The sequence below is a fragment of the Symphalangus syndactylus genome, chromosome 5, assembly GCF_028878055.3.
Source record: "Symphalangus syndactylus isolate Jambi chromosome 5, NHGRI_mSymSyn1-v2.1_pri, whole genome shotgun sequence".
NCBI classification, from domain to species: Eukaryota; Metazoa; Chordata; class Mammalia; order Primates; family Hylobatidae; genus Symphalangus; species Symphalangus syndactylus.
In genome coordinates this window covers 14,343,507-14,363,278 of record NC_072427.2, presented here as the reverse complement: position 1 = coordinate 14,363,278, position 19,772 = coordinate 14,343,507, and the positions used below count along the sequence as shown (strand labels likewise).

The following is a 19,772-nucleotide window of genomic DNA, read 5'->3' as shown; positions in this document are numbered from 1 at the left end:
GCTGGAGGTATCAGCCTGGCAGCAGTTTTACTTGTGACCAAGTGTGGCTGTGCTGCCTTATTCTCCAGGAGTCCTAGACTCTGAAGATTCTGCACCCTAATGAAAAAAAAATAAAGGCTACAGTGAAAGCACGGCAGAGGATCATTTTCCTGGAATGTCCCCAGCCTGCCTATTTGCCATTGGCAATGTTTCCAGAATGTAGATATCTTTATTCCAAAAGAGCACTGTGATTGAGAAATGGCGTTATTACTTGCCAAAACATATAAACCTCTAGGACATTCAAATGTATTCATTACAAGGAGGCACTATTATAACCTGCTGTGATCCATACTGTTCTCACTACATTGTGAAACTTGTTGTTCTGTGGCATGACCGACAGGTTTCTTGCCACGGGTACACTACACCATCAGAACGTGCCACACACTATAGCAAATCAGCTTTCACTCATTAGTAGTGATTTATGAGGATAGAGTTTTAACATCCAAGGGGCTTCTGTACATGAAGATAAATGCTTACCTCACTGTCCTGTGTTTATGCCCAATGAATTCATCTTTATTTGTTGAACAATCCACATATTTAAATATTTCACAGTCAGGATTACTCTAAATATTTGTACCATACTTTAAACATAGTGTGGATTTAACACAGGAAAATTTCCCAACATTTACATGTAGGTGTTATAAAAGTAAACACTTCTAAACATTTATTTGAAATGATATTTCTAAAAATTCAGATGATGGTAAATGTTTTAAACCTTGTAAAAATAGACAAAACAAACACATAAAGGCCAGTACACTTAAAATCAATGAGGGTATAAGTCTATTAATACCATGGACTTAAAGTTGTTTTCTTATTATCTTTATTCTTATTCATACCCTTTTAAAAGTGTTATTTTTATTTGTGCATTTATTTAATCAGAGAGTTGCCTTCCTAATGTTTCAGGAATTTTACAAGGAACCACCACAGAACAGCCAAGGCCACCAACTCTGGTTATCATCTGGTTATGACTTAGGATTCAGTTGCTCAGGCTTTGCCAATTCCAAGCTTTCGGTCATCTGGCTCAGTCCGTTTGCATAACTAAGTTCTTTTTGTTATGTCAAAGAACCCTTAGATGCCTGTCTTCTATGTAGATTTTCATTCTTGAAACTTGATACCATTCCTAGAAATGATAAATTCTAAGTTTTGTATATCTGCCAGTTCTGGACTTATTGAGCTTGTCTGTTAATATTATTAAAAACTTATGCATCCCCTATTATTATTTTATTCTAATTAGTTGGGCCGTTTAGAGGTTTCATCTCCTAGGAGATGAGATTGAGCCTGATAATTAGCTCTCTTCTTTAGGACAGCTGGCTAATTCATCACCTTGGAATGCAGTCTGAGACTCCTGGCCCACCTGTTTATTTTGCATGCCACCACAGCACTGATCAGTTTTTCCTAGACGTGGTGTAGTACCTCCTTCCTCTGGGACTCTGTGTTTTATCTGTTCTGTTTGCACAGGTGGAAACAAGTAAACTGCATGTCAGATATTCCACACTTTATGATTGCAGCAGCACAGACTTCCCTAACTTTAGTCTCTGGGACACCACCTCTATAATTTTTGCTTTATTTGCATTCTGCCTGAACCATTATGCACCTAAGACTTCTCTTTAAATAACTTTAAATCTACTTACTTTTTGTAGCCTAGCAGTGTCTTAAGCCATAACAGCCATGAAACCACACATTCGATGTATCAGCTGTATTTCAGCTTTGTTGTAAGGACACATTAAAATCATGGCACAAATATTGAAATGACAAGGTTGTCCTGGTGCCCCAGAGCTCTCTTGCACACTGCCAGGATACATCATACCATAATTTAGGAGACTTGGCTGAAGACCACATGCCAATGATTCTGATTGCTGGGAATATCCAAATAATGTGCTTGTTTTCAAAGGATTTTTAAAAAACGAATCTCCTATTTTAAAAGCACCAATATAAGGGGAAGTCTTAGTGGTATATGAAACCACATGCTTTAAGAAAAATAGAGTAAAATAAAGAAAGAATGAAATACCAGACCTCAACAATTCCTGCTTTCGGGCTCTGTCATTATTTAAAGTGGTGCATGAACCTCAGAGCACTTTTGCCCGTCACCAGCTCTCATAGAAGCCCTGAGCACCAGGACTGAGTAGGAGGCTTCTTCTAGGGTAGACTGGGTGATGAGAAGAGACCCCCTAAGGAGAAGGAAACACATTCAGCAAAGATCTACAGGCAGAGCATTCTTGTATAGGGAAGACCCCCAAGGACAAAGACCTGGGTGGGGTGGACCTGGGTGCAGGCGAGAAACAGCAAGAGCCACTGGGGCTGGACTGGAGGGTGGGAAGAGGAGGGGCTAGGGGGTGTGATCAGATCACTGAGGGGCAGACCTCGGGCCATGGCACAGCCTATGGATTTTGACCATTCCAGGGTTTTGAGCAGGAAACTGATTTGAGCTGATCTTGCTGACTGCTACTCAGGGACTTATTATATTGGATCAAGAGTGAAAACCAAGACCCCAGTTGGGTGGCTCTGGTGGTCTCCAAGTGAGAGCTGATGGAAATTTTGCCAGAGAGGTAGCCATGAAGATGGCAAGAAGGGGTTTGATTAGGCATGTGCACATTTTGGAGAGCACAAGAATTTCATATCTTTCTTGAAACTGTTAAGTAGATTTTCTTATATATATAGATCCATCAATAGGTATATTGACATATACTTAAATATATTGATATTTATAATTTATTTTATATACACACACACAGACACATTTTTTTTCTTTTGAGAAACAAACCCCAAAGTCTTTGTTAGTAGAGGATGAAAATATCTTCTGACATTGCTTTAAAAGATTTTTAGTGTCTAGTGAACTGTAAGAAAAGTCCTGGTATACTCTCTCCTGTTTTAGTAGAAGGTAGTAATTGGCAACATGTCAGTGTATGCTTTGAAGCCAGAGATTTCACAATCATGGATTACTTATGGGGTGTAGATTTTGGCCTTAGCAACTGGGCGCCTCTGGATGCTGTTTGCTGAAATGGACAAGAGCAGGCCAAGAAGGGGCCTTAGGAGCAGGAGGCTATAAGATGGGAGCACAGGGGGTGACCTTGACCCTGACCATCTGCCTTCTCTCTCCCTGCAGTGATCCCGAAGGTCACCAAGCACCTGCTCTCAAACCCTGTGTTCACCTGCATCATCCTGGCCGCCTGCATGGAGATTGCAGTGGTGGCTGGCTTTGCTGCCTTTTTGGGGAAGTACCTGGAGCAGCAGTTTAACCTCACCACCTCTTCTGCCAACCAGCTGCTTGGTGAGTGTGTCCTCAGGCCTCCTGAGAGGGTCGGGGGAGGGTGTCCTGTGTGTAAGGCACTAAAAATTTACTGAGCCCTGCTGAAGAGCCCCACTCTGCTCTGGGCCTACAGCAACAAGATATATGTGGCCTCTGTGCACAAGGAATTTAAAATATATTCTCAGAGTAAGATCTGCCTGCCTGGATCAATTGCTAAAAGCACATGATAATAAAGAGTGAAAATATAAAATGCACATTTGAGAGGCCAGTAAGTCGATAGACGGGTGTGAAATGGGAAATCTGGGGAAGATATGATGAAGAAGGATAAATCTTGAAAGGTTAGCAGGTTTTAATCAGCCACATAAAGTAAGAATATTCTTGGCAGCATGAAACCCATAGTTAACTGCAGAGCTTGGAAGCCATACACTCCCTACTCCTCCCTGTGCCCACAGCAGACATAACTAATGGATCATGACACTCCTTCTCCCCAAGGTCAGGCATGGCTTTACAGTTCTTTAAATCGTAGACTACAGGTTTCTACTCCCAATTGTTCAGAGTTGACATACTAAAGAAAACCAATTTGTACTCATGAGAAGCAGTGTTGCTTAGGCAGGGTAAGGAATGTGGTCCTACAGCATGTCTTAGTTTGCTTTTTGTTTTGTGACAATATATCATCCTTTACTTCAAATGACAGGAAGCTGCATTTGTTGAGTTAATCAGCTGAGATGTTGATAAGTAGTGGACACAACAGCAACAGACATAGCAGTTAAACAAGAGGGAAGGATCAACAATGGCTCTCAGATTTCTGGCTTGGAGAGCTTGTGGTACCATTTGTAAAGACTGGAAATAACAAAGAAGAATCAGATCTGTGCAAAGTTTCTAGATCAGACCTGAAGCTGTTGAGTGTGAGATGCCCATAGCATATCTAAGTGATATCCAGTATTCAGCCGAGGGGTCAAGGAGGGTCTCTGGGATGATAATTGATATTATATGTAGTAGTGGAGGTTCAGTTGCCTCAGTAAATGGATAGTAGTTGAGGACACTGGAGTGGAGTTTACATAGGAAAAAATGTGTAGAGTTAGAAAAAGATAGGTGAAACCCCAACCTGAAGAAATAGAGGAGTCTGCAGAGAAATTTAAGCAACAGCACCCAAAAGAAATGCAGAGAATGTGGATCATGGAAGTCAAGGGTGAGATGATTCCAAGAAGAAAGCAGCCATCTGCAATGTGAGCAGTCAAGCAAGGTGAGGGCCCAAATGTCTCTGTTGGCTTTAATGATGAGGACAGCTTGCGGCATGTGTCAGGGCTGTGTCCCTGAAGTGGCAGTGGTGGCACCTGTTCTGTGGTGTGGAGGGCAGCCCACCAGAGGGAAGGAGTAGACAGTGAGCCGGGACTTAGCCAGGGGAGAAAGGAGAGAAGATGTGGCCTGTGACGTGTGTTGGAGTTGAGGGAGGGAGTGGTGACTATGTGGTTGCTGGGACAGGAAAGACTTGAGCAGGTTTCTCAGTGGAGGGAAAGGAGCCCACAGCTGGGGATTTGCAGCAGAGAGAGGGAATGTGGTGGACAGCCCTTGACAGAGGAGTTCACCTGTTCTTCTGAAAGAGCAGAGAGGGAGGGACACGTGATGTAAGCTACTGAGAGTGTGGTGATACAGCCAGGCATGGGGGCAGCTACAGCTCCACAGACTTCATCTTCTCTGTAAAGTAGGAGTCAGATTGTCTGCTGAGAGGAAAGGGAAGGTGATGCTTTCTGATCTTTCCCTTTAAAATCTCCTGTCATGTCACAAGATGGCCAAGAAACAAACACAAAGGTGCTAACCATCATGAGTCATCAGAGAAATGTACATTGGAACTACAATGAGATGCTGCTAAACATCCACCAGACTGATAGCACCAAGTGTCAGGGAGGATGTGGAGCCACTGGAACTCTCATCCTCGGCCAGTGGGAATGCAAATTGGTGCCACCACGTTGGAAAACTCTTTGGCTGTGCCTATTAAAGCTAACCATATGTCTATGCTGTGACCTGTCAGTTCCATTTCTGGTCATCTATCCAACAGAAATAAGTGTTTATGTTCACTCATTTACATAGCATATGTAATAATGTCCAGAGCTGTTTTATGCATAATAGACCCAAACTTGAAACAACCCAAATGTCCGTCAACATAAAATGGAAAAATTATAGAATGTTCTATGGTAAACTATTACACAGAATGAGAAACAAAGAACTTTGCTACATGCCTCAATGTGGCTGAATCTCACAGAGTTGAAAGACATGAGACTCAAAAGAGCACATATTTAGATGAATTAAAAAGAGGAATAGTTAATTGAGGTGATAGAGGCCAGAATAGTGGTTACCCCTGGGGGAAGCTAACTGGGAGGTGCACCAGGGAGCCTCCTGGGCTGCTAGAAATGTTCTAAGGTTAATCTGAGCTGTAGTTACAGGGTGTGTACAGATGCAGAAGTTCATCAGGCTGTTCCCTTAAGCTCTCTGTACTTCACAGGACATAACATATCTCAGTTTAAAAGGAAAAGTAGGCCAGGCATGGTGGCTCACGCCTGTAATCCCAACACTTTGGGAGGCTGAGGCGGGCTGATCACCTGAGGTCAAGAGTTCAAGACCAGCCTGGCCAACATGGTGAAACCCCGTCTCTACTAAAAATACAAAAATTAGCCGGGTGTGGTGGTGCATGCCTGTAATCCCAGGTACTCAGGAGGCTGAGGCAGTAGAATCGCTTGAACCCGGGAGGTGGAGGTTGCAGTGAGCCGAGATCGTGCCATTGCACTCCAGCCTGGGGGACAAGAGCTAGACTTCATCTAGAAAAATAAAATTAATTAATTAATTAATTAATTAAAATGTAAAACACTATCACAGTGATATGGCCAGATTACCACTCCTCTCCCTGGGAACTGCCAGGGTACCACGAGTCTTTTGTTTCTCTTTTACACAAATAACTCTCTACCACCCACCACTTGGTAAATTTTACCTCCAAGAGGTGTTGGCAAAATGCAGTCAGCCCTTTAATATCTGCCTGACAGACACAGGGTAAAATACACCTCTTTATAATTAAAGTTGTAACTTCTTTGTTATCCCCAGGATCTCTCAGGTTTAGCCCTTCAGCACCTGAAGAGTTTATCTCTCACCTGCTGACTCCTCTGCTGCTTTTTCTTCCATTTTGGTTACATTTGCGCAGTTGCTTCAACTTTGGGCCGTATTCTGTTTTAGAACAGATGCCTGTGTCTTCTATCGACAAACAAATCAATCGTCTTCAGGGCAGAAGGTCAAAAACACAATTCTGCCTTATTGCGCCTTTTTGTCTCCTGGTGATTTCTGTCTGCTGGTGTGCTTGGCAGGAGGCACCTTCTCCTGCGCTGGGCAGTCCAGGCAAGCAGCACGGGTGCCCTCGGTGTGTGCCCTGCCCTTGGCGACAGTCCAGTCAGTGTGGACTCTGGAGGCTGGCTGCAAGAGGGGCTGGCAGTGGGCGGTTAGAGAAGGCAGACTTGGGAGATGAGGCCCAGGCAGTCATCCCAGAGCATCAGCACTGGGTCCCCCTTCCACCCCCTGCGAAGTCATCAGCAAATGGGGCAGAGCTCAGAGAAGAGCAACACAGGTGATTAAAGAGCTGGTGGTGTTGATTTGTGAGTGAAGATAAAAAGGACTCAATCTGCATAGGTTAACGTAATGAGAATGGAATTTCAGGGAAGTTCTGATCACCGCCTGGAGTGTTAAGGACAGCACACACATCAGGGAGGGAGGGAGCCTGATGATGCCTTGGAGAAAAGGTGTGAAAGCCTGTGATTACCATGGTTACCATCCTTGACAGGTGACACCCCCACTGTCTCTGCTAGGAAATGAAACAAAACACAGGCCTGCTTTCTGGGTGTGGGCATGTTGTCACTGATGTCCATTCACACACATCCAATCTGTTCCTTAGCTCATTCATTCTGAAAATAATACTTGGATGCCCACTCCGTGCTGGGTACCATGCTAGACACAGAAAATCTAGGCTGGACTGAACAAGACAAAAAGGGTTTTTGTCCACAGGAAAGCTGTATCCTAGCAGAGAGAGAGAGAGAAAGAGAGCAAGAAACAAGAAACCCAAAAATAAATGAGGCTGTTTCAAAGAGCTGGGAGAGCCATGAAAACAGTACGGAATCTCAGGGTGGGGGTGCATGGATCTCTACGTAGGGTGGCCTGGGAAACCTGTCTGAAGAGGGTAGGGGCCAGCCAAGTAAACACATCGGGCAAGTGTCCCAGGAGAGAGAACTGCATGTGCAAAGCCTGGGGAACCGGAACTGTTTGGCCTGTCCTAGGGAGAGAAAGGAGGGACAGTGGCACAGTTGGGGTGGGCAGCACGGCACGGGACGAGGATAAAGAGGCACCCAGGAGCTGGCTCATGAGATCACTCCTATACCAAGGGAAGAAAACCAAGCACGGATACTCCAAGAGCAGCAGATGATAAAGAGATATTATATGTCATTTTAAGTATGACTTGTGCTGTTTTCTTGCAGAGCTATACCCCCGATTATATTTTTTCTCACCCAATATTAAAATTAATTTGCATTCCTTTAGCACATACCAGCTGCTTAATGTAGTCCGTTGACCTAGAGGTCTGTTGATTGGCAAGAAGGCAGCCTAGACTGGAAAATTGGCCATGCATAATCTACATGGTAGATAAATGACACGTGGCAATTGAAAGCTGAGTTTCAGATGAGATGAATCAGAATGGAGCAAAACCAACCCAGGAGCTTGGAACCCTGGGATCCTTTAGTCCTCCTGAAATGCCATGGTCTCTGCAAATCAGAAATAACAGGTTCATGGTCCTGCTGCCTTGCAGATAGCCCTGGGTAGAAGAGAGAGAAAGGAAAAAATATATATGCCATTTATTCACCAAGAGCTACAAAACATATTGATTGATGCCACTTCCTGAGGGGTGGCAGAGCTGGTTCAAACACTCTGTGGCCTGGTGAATTCCATGACCTTTAGGTTAAACAGCCTCCGTACTTTCTGTGAAACCCTCCCTTCTTGCCTCATTAGAAGACGAGGAGAAAATCCCTAAATGATCTCGAGTCCCCTTCCCACATCATCTCAAAAATGCACACAGAGCACATCACTGCTCCATGATATGTACTCTCCCGAAGGCATATCTGTGTTCCCAGTCTCTCTGACTCCATCTCTTGGTAGTCCCCTCTTCAGCTTGTGTTTCTCCTGAGGGTGCCCCACTTAGCAGGACAGGTGCATGCACTTAGACTCATGAAGCAGAGTTGCTTTATGTCTGTCTCTCCCAGTTCTCCATGAGCTCCCTGGGGGCATAAATCAGGCCCTTCCTGAAGACTCCAGTGCCCCATGGAGGCAGTGACACCACAGTGGGGTCATGGGGCATTCATGGGACTCAGCCTCAGGCCTGCCGCCTGCCGGTCTGTAGACTGGCCCCACCTTCCCTGTTCACAGCCCTGCCCCTCTATTTTCCTTCCAGGGATGACTGCGATCCCGTGTGCTTGTCTGGGTATCTTTCTGGGCGGTCTTTTGGTGAAGAAGCTCAGCCTGTCTGCCCTGGGGGCCATTCGGATGGCCATGCTCGTCAACCTGGTGTCCACTGCTTGCTACGTCTCCTTCCTCTTCCTGGGCTGCGACACTGGCCCTGTGGCTGGGGTTACTGTTCCCTATGGAAACAAGTGAGTACTGGCAGTGTCTGCCGCCTTCCCGCCTGTTCAGGGACCCTAGCACTCTCCCTCTGCAGTAGGTTGAGGGAGCCAGCTTCGTTCCTAGTGACCCAAGGAGAGACATCAAGGCTGCCTCTGCATCTTACTGTCCACGTTGGAAACTCAGTAGAACCCTCTGGGCTGAGAGAGCAGACCTTTGCACTCAAAGTCTGGGAAGCACTGGGGGAGAAGAGAAGCCGTTTCTTCCCTGGCAGACTCACATCACGATTTTTGGCATTTGACTTTAGGAAAAATGTGAAGATAGAAAATAAAAATTTTAATTCAAAATTCAGCTCAAAATAAAAGACAGAATTGATTTGATTTCAACAATTCCTTAAACTATCAGAAGCTGTCATTAGGCTCACATGGCAATTATAGAATCTGGCCCATGGCAGGTATTTTTAAGTGTAGCGAGGGAAAGGGGGAGAAAAAGGGAGGTGGAGGGAAGGGAGGGAGGAAGAGAAGGAAGTTAGTTCTCATAGGACCACTTTTCTTTCTTCCTAGTTTTTATCCCAAGACTTAGGACTAGAGTCTAGTGAGAATTGCCCTTAGAGGGAATTTTGGGGAGTCCTCAGCTATCCAGTGTCAATAGCTGTCCCCTTTTCCACATGGGACTTGAGGCTGCCTTGGAAATCCAGCCTGGAGCATCGAGGCTGAAGCATGGCTGGCCTGCAGATTACCAGTTTCTCTCTCTAGAGCCAGACTCTTCCTCCAAGAGGCCACAAGGCCTGCTCCTGCACTTGTGCCAGAAGATGCAGTGGAGCCAGGGCTTCTCTGCCACCCACAAGGGTGAGCAGGCAGAGTGGGAGAGCAGAGCAGAGGCAGCTTTCTGTATGTCTGTGTACAATCCAGGCACCATGTGCCCCTCCTTCCCCCCCCGTTTTTTTTTTTTTTTTTTGAGACGGAGTTTCTCTCTGTCGCCCAGGCTGGAGTGCAGTGGCGGGATCTCGGCTCACTGCAAGCTCCGCCTCCCGGGTTCACGGCATTCTCCTGCCTCAGCCTCCCGAGTAGCTGGGACTACAGGCGCCTGCCACCGCGCCCGGCTAATTTTTTGTATTTTTAGTAGAGACGGGGTTTCACCGTGTTAGCCAGGATGGTCTCGATCTCCTGACCTCGTGATCCACCTGCCTGGGCCTCCCAAAGTGCTGGGATTACAGGCGTGAGCCACCGCACCCGGCCCCTCCTTCCCCTTTACACCATCATGGGGTTGCCCCTTCCAATCCCCACCCCAGCCTGGCCCCGACTTCCTGTTCAGATACGGCTTCTTCCCATTTGCACGTGCTGTGCATAACAGCTGTCTCAAGTAGCAGACTGCTCAACTCCCAAGTAGTAAAGTGCAGTGGTTAGGAGCACAAGGTCTTACTATAACGACGTTATTCTTCCATGAAAAAGAAAATAAAAGTGTGTATCCTACAGTCAGACAGCCCTAGTTCCAATGCCTCCTCTACCATTTATGAGTTCTGTACTTTTGGACAAGTCACTTAACCTGGCTGTGCCTCGGTTTCTTCTCTAAAGCCCATGGGGTTATAATGAGAATAAATTAAATAATCCATGCAGTACTTTGAATAGTGCATGACACATAAATTGCCAGGTGTCGCCATCGTCATCTTTCTTATTATGAAGTGCTGGGAGCCTTGGGAGACACAGCTGAAAATAATCAGACTAAAGAAGAGACGTTTCCTCTCTTACAGAGCTAATACTCTCACTCTACCCTTTCGCTCTTTTTTCAATTTGCTTGCTCTAGATAACTGTGCCTTTAATGATGCAAAGGAAAAATTAAAACATCTTAGTGTTATTTTTCTCAGGACATTGAATCAATTAGACAATAATTATTGAAGTCAGTCTGGTTGTAGCAGTGTAGTAAGTAAGCATCATGAGGCTTCCTGACAGTAGGGGAGGAATAAAGCAAAGAGACAAGAACCAGCCCAAAGAGGGAAGAAGTTAAATCCTCAGTGGTGCATGCATAGGTGTTGGTTCAGGACAGGGGGATAAGCTGAGGCCGTAGCAATCAGGAGAGGCATCGTGGAGGGGGTGGCCCTGAGCAGTCCCAACTGACGCCAGCCCAGAGGGCACATCAGTACCAGTGATAAAAAGCATCTTCCTCCTCGCTTCATGAGAGGGGCTGGAGTGGACTCAGCTCCCACCCAGCCCACCACCCAAGCTGGCATTATTGGCCAGGGCACAACCCACGTAGCTCGCAGTAGTGGCCCTGGGCTGCTCCTTGCTGGACGGGATAGGCTAAGGTTGGAAAAGGAAAAGGGAAGGGAGAACCAGGTAATAATCCCGAACAATCCCATAAGCAGGGTACCATACGACTCATCACAGCAGAGGCAAAAGGCTGTCACTGGGGGCATCTGATTCCGAATTGACCTGTTTCTAATGGCTTCCGTGTTTCCTTTCTTTTCCAGCACAGCACCTGGCTCAGCCCTGGACCCCTACTCGCCCTGCAATAATAACTGTGAATGCCAAACCGATTCCTTCACTCCAGTGTGTGGGGCAGATGGCATCACCTACCTGTCTGCCTGCTTTGCTGGCTGCAACAGCACGGTAATGGGATGGGGCAGGGGATGGGGCAGTGGATTCAGGCAGCCAAAGTGGCTTAAAACCCAAGTTTTTGCCCAGGTTGTTTGCCTTCCATGTGACTTTGTCTCAGCTGTTGCCTTGCTCTAGTGGAAGATGTGCCATCAGCAGGATGAGAGGACTGATTCAGGTCTTCTTGCTAAATCAAGTGGGTTTGTAGGAAGTCTCATTGTGCAACTGAAAGTAAAAATTCAAAGGAAGCTGTATGTATGGAACCAGAGGAAAAGATAGTGGTTCAAGGTACTTGCAGAGTGTCAGTGGAATAGGATGTCTGCATGGGTAGTGAGCTCCCCATCACCGGAAGTATGTCAAGAAAGGCTTAAAAACCATTTATCAGGAAAGACTTCTTCCAGACCTGAAACACTCTGACACCAATTCAGCTTCTTTCCTACCCAGTTCGCTTTGCCATTTTCCTCCTAACTAAATGCCTCCCACCTCTTTCCATGTTCCTGACACATTTTTGGGAGGAGGTGGGTTGCTTTTTCCTGCTTAGCATGGATTTTACAATTGGCTGTCAGCCCACAGCTTTCCACATTCTCTCCCTGAAAACCTGATGCTAGTGACGGGTCATCCAGTGGTGCTGATCCCACCTTCCAGGAGTCCTTGGCACCTGCCCTGTACAGGCCCTGCCCCCATCTCTTGCTTGGACCCGAGCAGTAGTTCCTACCTGGCCTCCCAGGATGGCCCCTTATGTCCTGTGTTTTGTTCAACACTGCAGTCAGAAGGGTTTCTGTAACATAGCAAATGACCCTTTCTCATGCTACTCTGTCAACTAGAAGATCAGTTCTAGGTGCCACGTGTCTTCAGCTCTACCTCCTTTCAGTTTGTGGTGTTCAGCTTCCCCCATACAACCTGTCTTTTCATACACCTCCCTCCAGTTGGACAGGTCCTACTCACCAGTTAGTAGCCTCCTCCAATGTCCCCTCCTCTGAAACCATCCCTTCCCTCTTTTATCTTTGGGGTTTTTCTCTCTGAAGTCCTTTGGTACCTCTTTCTCCTGAAGACACTGTTCTCATTTTATTACGGTGATTTGCTAGAAGTGTCTGTCATCTGCTCTGGTCTTTGGATTTCTTAAGCAAGGGCCAGCACCCAGAAGTACTCCATGAATGTCTGTGCAAGGCATAGTGGGAAGGAAAATATGAACCCCCAGTGGCAGCTTTCAAGGGACTTAGAGTTGAGATCATTAGCTGCTGCTGCTTCCTACGTCTTATATCTTTCAGGAGCAGCAATTTCTCTGAAAGAAGAAAAATGGATCATTTATTTTCATTTTCAAAGATTTCATTTTTCCTTGTGTTTAACATTTAGATTCCTGGCCAGTTATTAACATTTTCTATAGAGAAAATAAATCACCATGGGGGTGGGTGGGAGAAACTGATTTTTTAAAATTAGATGATAAAGCAATTTCTTTATGTGAGTGGAAATAAATTTTAAAAGAAGGGATGGGCCTTGAGAATGGTTCAAATAAAAACACAAGCCATTATTTTTCATGACAACAATTTCATTAACATTTTAATATCCAAAAAGTTACATTATAAATCAGTCTCAGTTATTGTCCTGTTATAAGAATTAAATTGACTCAATATAGTCTAGTGTCCTGAGACCAAATGAGTCTCTATTCCAGGGAGTGCACTGACAAAAAAAATTATCTTAAAAATTGCATTTCCCCTGATCTTGCATGTACAGGATTCTTATTGAATAAGAGCCTTACCAGGCCCATCTATGGCTGCATCCCGCTGCTGAAACAGCAAAGCTGGAGAATGCAATTATCAGACTGCAAGCTTCTCTGCTTACCTCTGGACCTGCTGTTTATCCCCCAGACACCTGCCTTTTATTCACATTACTCGAGGACTCACATTGTCTGCTGGGGTGTAGGTGAGGCAAGGAGGGTATTCCCAGGCAATTGCAGTGCAGAGATTGAGAAACCACCAGGCCCCAGAGCTGGGGTGGGGCATACAATGCCTTCCCTGCAGAGGCAGATCTCTAGACGCCCTGGCTTCCAACAAGTGGATGAGGGATTGGGAGAGCCAGAGCAATGCTTATCCTGGAAAGGGGCCCTTGTGACAGTCTAGCCTTAAAAACAACCACAACCATAAACCTTGCAGCAGCACCAAGCTTTGTCGAGAGCCTATTAAGGTCCAGGTAATGGGGCCTTCCGTGTGTCACTCGTGGCCCATGGCAGCTTGGCCCAGAGTCAGAGAAATCTCAGGCCAACATCCAAAAATGAGTGAAAAGCAATTTAAATCCTTTAAATCTCTGCTGCAGTATTTTGAGAAAATGCCAAATGGTGGCTATATTCCTGGTACGTGTACTCCCTCCCTCTCCCCCTTTTTTCTCCACTCTTCTTGTCTCCAAGCTCGGGGAAAAAAACAAAACAAACAAACAAACAAAAACTCTTGACAAGCTAAAACCTTTCACCTCCTTCTCCTTTTCACAGTGATCCCCTGGAATTCTCCACCTTCCCCAATGTGAATTCAGCCATTCTCCCTGGTTTCATCAATTCTTCCACCCATGGCCTCAACCGTGTGTATATTATCTCATTGATCCTCCCAGCAACCTTGGGAAATAGGTGTTCTTCTTATTTCCTGAATACAGATGAGGCTAGTCACTTGCCCAAGGCCATGCAGTAGGAAGTGGGGGATCTGGCTTTTGAATATAGGGTCTGTCCAATGTCGAGTACACATGGACACCAAGAAAAGAAAAATAGTGTCTTCCTCTGCACCTCCCCTAAGAGGTCCACCTTTTTTCTACCTCATCAAACGTGCACTTCTCATTCAAGACATTTATTTGGCCTTTACCATGTGGCCCTGGCTGCCTCTCCAGACTCAGCCTCCCTATTCCTCCCACCTCTTTTTTTTTTTTTTTCTTCTTTTTTTTTGAGACAGGGTCTCGCTCTGTCACCCAGGCTGGAGTGCAATGGCACAACCTTGGCTCACTGCAACCTCTGCCTCCTGGGTTCAAGTGATTCTCCTGCCTCAGCCTCCCAAGTAGCTGGGATTATAGGCACACACCACCACACCCAGCTAATTTTTTATATTTTTGGTAGAGACGGGGTTTTTCACCGTGTTGGCCAGGCTGGTCTTGAACTCCTGACTTCAAGTGATCCACCCGTCTCGGCCTCCCAAAGTGCTGGGATTACAAGGCCTCTCACCTCTTAAAGAGCCACTTGGTAAGTGGAAATTCTTGGAGTTCTCCAACACATCAAGCTCTCCCTGCCCCTGGGCCTTTGCACATGTTGTTTCTCTTACCTGCAGTAGTCTCTCCCTTCTAAGCTCTGTCTTATCTGTCAGGTCTGTCTCTCCTTCACCACTGCTGAGAAGCCTTCTCCACCTCACTGCTTCCTCCAGGGCCTGTTAGTGTCCTTCCTGCAAACCCCTGTTGCTCCTGCTCTTGCCTGGCAAGGCTCTCACCTCACCTGTTCTAATGGCTCATTTACTCTGGTACCTCCCTCATTAAGCTGCAGGGACAGGGGCTCTGCTGTGGACCCTTGCATTCTCACTGTCAGCCATGGCTCTGGATAAAGGCCCCAGGCTTTCTCAACACCCAGCTGGAGGCCCTGTACTGACCTCAGAGAGCCCCAGGGATCCAGGGGTAACATTCTCTTGTTTAGCAGTTGGCAAGTGGGTAGGTTGGATGGTGCCAGTTTCAATACTAAAGACCTGATCCTTGCTCACCACTCACCACTTTATCGTTTCCATCAAGATGTGAAAATTCCCCGTAACTCAATTAGACGTAAATAAGTCACTGATCAAAAAATTCTGATTATAGGGAAATCTGATGAGTGTTAGCAGTTTCCTGATATTAAACTTTTCTTCCTGCTCTGGATTGCATTTTTTTTTATTTTCTTATATCTCCTTGAGTGATAGCAATGGAAGTTTCCAGGCCTGCATTTAATGTACAACTTCTAATTCTTCTCACTGCATATGACCAGGAAGGGTGACCAAAAAACAATTATGAATTAATTCTGTAAATTTCCTTTGGCATGAATATATTGTCCAGATTGTTTCTGTACCTTTCACTTTCAGAAGTAATTATTCCAACAGAAGCATGTTAGTATGCTGCGGACTGATTGCTGTGAGTTGTATCCTTTTGATGTACTAAATTAATTGACTAGAAAAAAAAAAAAAAAAACTTCCATCAGCCACCAATAGAATGTTGAAAGTCAGTATGAGTCCAGCACTGCAGTTTGTAGGATACTAATGATAGATGACTAATTCATACCCCCCATTCCAGGCAACAAATATTTATTGAGCACCGGTTTCAGCGAAATGCCAAGTAGGTTCTGTGGCAGGGAGGAGGACAGCTCCATTATGGGCGCAGGCAGGCAGCTCATGGTTCAGTGTGACCGGTCTCAATATAGGCTGCACCTTAGGATCACGTGGGAGCTTTTAAAACATGAGGCCTGAGCCCCACTCTCAGAGATTCTGATTCCCTTATTTTGGAGTAAGATCCATGCATCAGTATTTTTTTAACCTCCTCAAGTGTTTTTGATATGTAATCAGGATGGAGAACCACTATTCTAATACAGGGCTTCTCAGTCACGGCACTGTTGACATTTTTGGCCACATAATAGATTGTCATGAGGTGCTGCCCTATGCACTGTGTGTTTAGCAGCATCCCTGGGCTCTCCCCACCAGATGCCACCCCTGCCCTCCCCACCCACAAGTTCTGACAACTGTAAATGTCTCCAGACATTGCCAAATGTCCCTTGGGGGGTATCATCACCCCCAATTAAGAACCACTGCTGTCATAGAAGGGATGAGGCATGTTCTATAAATTGTATCTTTCTTGAAAAAGGTCAGCATCTAAGCTGACACTGAGTATTCATCCTTCAGTCTCTTTTTTCTTCTCACCATGACCATATTTGCCCACTATAAAAACCAACTGGAGAGTTAGTTGTGCCATATAGCAGGGGTCCCCCACCTCTAGCACCAGTACCAGTCTGTGGTACCGGTACTGTTGAGAACTGGGCTGCACAGCAGGAGGCGAGTGGCAGGTGAGCAAAGCTTTATCTGTATTTATAGCTGCTCCCTATTGCTCACATTACTGCCTGAGCTCTGCCTCCTGTCAGATCATCAGTGGCATTGGATTCTTACAGGAGCATGAACCTTACTATAAACTGCACACGTGAGGGATCTAGGTTGCTTGTGCCTTAGGGGAATCTAATGCCCGACGATCTGTCATTGTCTCCCATCATCCCTAGATGGGACCATCTAGTTACAGGAAAACAAGCTCAGGACTCCCACTGATTCTACATTATGGTGAATTGTATAATTACATTTCATTATATAATACAGCGTAATAATAGAAATAAAGCGCATGATAAATGTAATGTGCTTGAATCATCCTGAAACCATCCCCCAAACCCCACTGGTCAATGGAATAATTGTCTTCCACGAAACTGGTCCCTGGTACCAAAAATGTTGGGGACCTCTGCCATAAAGCATATTGTAGCGCAGGAAACAGTGTGTCTGCCCTGAAGATACATTTAATGTGGCCTGAGCCAAAGTTTAACTGGGCCTCCCTGAAAAAGTTGGAAGATAGCCATCATGGGACCTGCACCCCAGTAGGGCAGTGGTTGGCTGGAACTGAGAAGCGCTGGCCTTTTGGGCAGGACATTTGCTGTCTACTTAGACACAGCCCCCACCACTGGCCATCCCTTACACCTGAGCCATTTTTTAAATTTATGTTTCCTGTCTGGTTCCAAAGACAGTTTGCAGCCCTCATATAGCCTGGCCCTGTCTGCCAGAGCTGATTTAAAAGTCTGTACTTATGCTGGTAATGGCTTGTCAGAAGGGACTTGTGACTATTCTGAAATCAAACCCTACTGGGGTGTCGCCACCTGGGACACCTGATATATCTCAGGCCCTGTGCTAGGCATTGTAAGTGTAGAGATGAATAAGGAAAGGAGCTCATGTTTACTATAAAATGAGATGTCATATTATTAATAGAGTTATGTGCAAGGGAGCACCCAAAGCAACACCTAACCTTACCTTACAATACAGTTAAGTGAAAAGAACACATTATAAAATAATATATAGGTAATAATGCCTTTTGATAAAGAAACATCTAAATATATGCATATCTTTGCATAAAAAATATTGGAAGAACATATAGCCATCCATTCATAGATGGATACTTCAGGTTAGGGGCTGAAAAACTAAATTTTGCTTGTTTCCAGTTTTTATGTATATTTCAAAATTATCTAAAATGACTATCACTTTTCCAATGAGGAGCAGATTTTTTTAATTTAAAAAATCCAATATTAAAGGTTAGGTGGTTAGGTTAGGTTCTAAAAGAGGGAAGCAGCTATGTAGACAAATCAGTGAACTTGCAATGTCAGGCCTGCTGGGGTAGAAATTGGCTCTGGGTGGGGCAGGGGTGGAAGGAGGGAGTGGGCATGTTCTCCACTGGGGGATGGGGGAATGAGACCCCCATCTCTGAAAAGATTAAAAAAAATTAGCTGGGCAGGTGGCTCACTTGAGCCCAGGAGTTGGAGGGGGAGGCGTGGCAGGGCCAGGCTTTCATCATGAAGGGTAGTGGGTGTTTGGTAGCCAGGCATGGAAGGACATTCCAGCCGGAAGAGTGCACAGGCTGAGGTGTGACAATTTGGACCTCATGATGCAGGCAGGTTTGGAGTTGGAAGAGAGAAAGCTGGAGGGAGAGATGGAGGGGCCCCGTGTTCCTTCAGAGTTGCAGTCACACCTTTCACCTTTCCGTGATCTCCCCACTGTGTCCTATGTTAGCTGGAGCAGAGTGAGCCTTTCTGCTCCCCAAATAAAAACCCCCTTCCTCCCCTCAGCAGGAGATAATTAAGATCTAACAGGATGTGCTCAGGCTCACGCGCCACAGGTTACCGGGGTGCAAGGTGGAAGGAGGTCTTGCTTTCATCTCAGAATTTTTCTCCCTGGCTATTATTCTTCAGCCAGTGACCCCGCAAGGGAAGAAGAGATCGTACTTCTTCTTGCAGTTTTTCAGTGTCCCCTTTGCCTCGAGCTTGTAGGTTGCCATTGGCGCCCTTTGTGATGAGATCTGAGGGTTATGCCTGGAAATACCGGCTTTGGTTGAACCAATGAAGTGAAGAGATTCTAAGCTCCAAAAAGACAGTAATAAATGACAGGAGACTGTCTGAGGAACATCAGTGAATCATGAGAAAATCCGTAAGTGTCTGGAACTCAGAGAAGTATGTTGCCATTCAAAGGAAAATGCCCCACTTTATTGTGGTGGTGTCCCACGTTCTTTGATATGTCAGCTATTAGGACATCAGGTGCAAAAGATCAAAGATCTCACAGGCAAAAGCAGGAAGAGCATGGCCTGTGGTGGTACTCCCTAGTAAACTCCCTTTGTGAACATTTCTAGAAACTGTCAGAGCCAGGCATGGTGGCATGCCTCTGTACTCCCATCTACTCAGGAGCTGAGGAGGGGAGGAGCACTTGAGGCCCCAAACTTGAGACCAGCTTGGGCAACATAGTGAGACCCCTATCTCTGAAAAGATCAAAAAAAAATGAGGCGGGCAGGTGGCTCACTTGAGCCCAGGAGTTTGAGGCTGCAGTAGGCTATGATCATGCCACTGCACTGCAAACTAAGACCTCATCTCTAAAAAAAGGAAAGAGAAAAGAAATTTTCATATCTCTCTGGTAACTGCTTTCAAGGAGGAAAAGCAAAAATAGTATTCCAGGGGTGATCTTCTACCTTTCAAGTTTCCATAGAAGGCTCTTAATACAAATATCCCCATACCATCCTCTTAGAAAAATAACCTTTCCACCTAGAACTTCGCTTCCTTTGTACAATTAATAGGGATCGATCATCAGGATTGGATGTGGGGGGGGGAAATAACAAGCAGAAAACAACTTTATTTGCCAGTATTTTTGAAGCACTGCTGAGGAGTGTCTTGTTCTTGTAATACTGGCTGTCAAGATAGCATGCCGACAGCTTCCTTCATCAATAGAAAACAAGTCTAAGATTCCAGAGAGTCATTTTTCTATTTTTGTGGTCTCTAGATTTATTGTAATTATTTATTCTCATCATTGTATGTGAATAGAAACATTTCTCAATTGAAATTAATGACTGAAGGTGGAACAGAAATACAGTTTTCAGTGATGTGCTCTTCTCCTTTCATCAATTTCTTTATTTTATAGCATTTTCAATTTTTAATACATTTATATGATTCAAAAATCAAAAAGTATAAAAAGGAGGACGTGAGGGACTCT

The 19,772-nt window shown here is 45.4% G+C and overlaps 1 protein-coding gene across 7 annotated transcripts in view; it reads left to right on the top strand.

Moving 5' to 3' along the window:
- Window positions 1-19,772, top strand: part of SLCO3A1 (solute carrier organic anion transporter family member 3A1) — a 321,546-nt gene that overhangs the window by 270,360 nt on the left and 31,414 nt on the right. For all 7 annotated transcript variants that reach the window (XM_055277138.2, XM_055277135.2, XM_055277136.2 and 4 more), the window contains exons 5-7: window positions 3,143-3,307; window positions 8,760-8,958; window positions 11,394-11,532. In XM_055277138.2, the coding sequence (XP_055133113.1) occupies window positions 3,143-3,307; window positions 8,760-8,958; window positions 11,394-11,532 (503 nt within the window). The remainder of the gene's footprint in view (window positions 1-3,142; window positions 3,308-8,759; window positions 8,959-11,393; window positions 11,533-19,772) is intronic.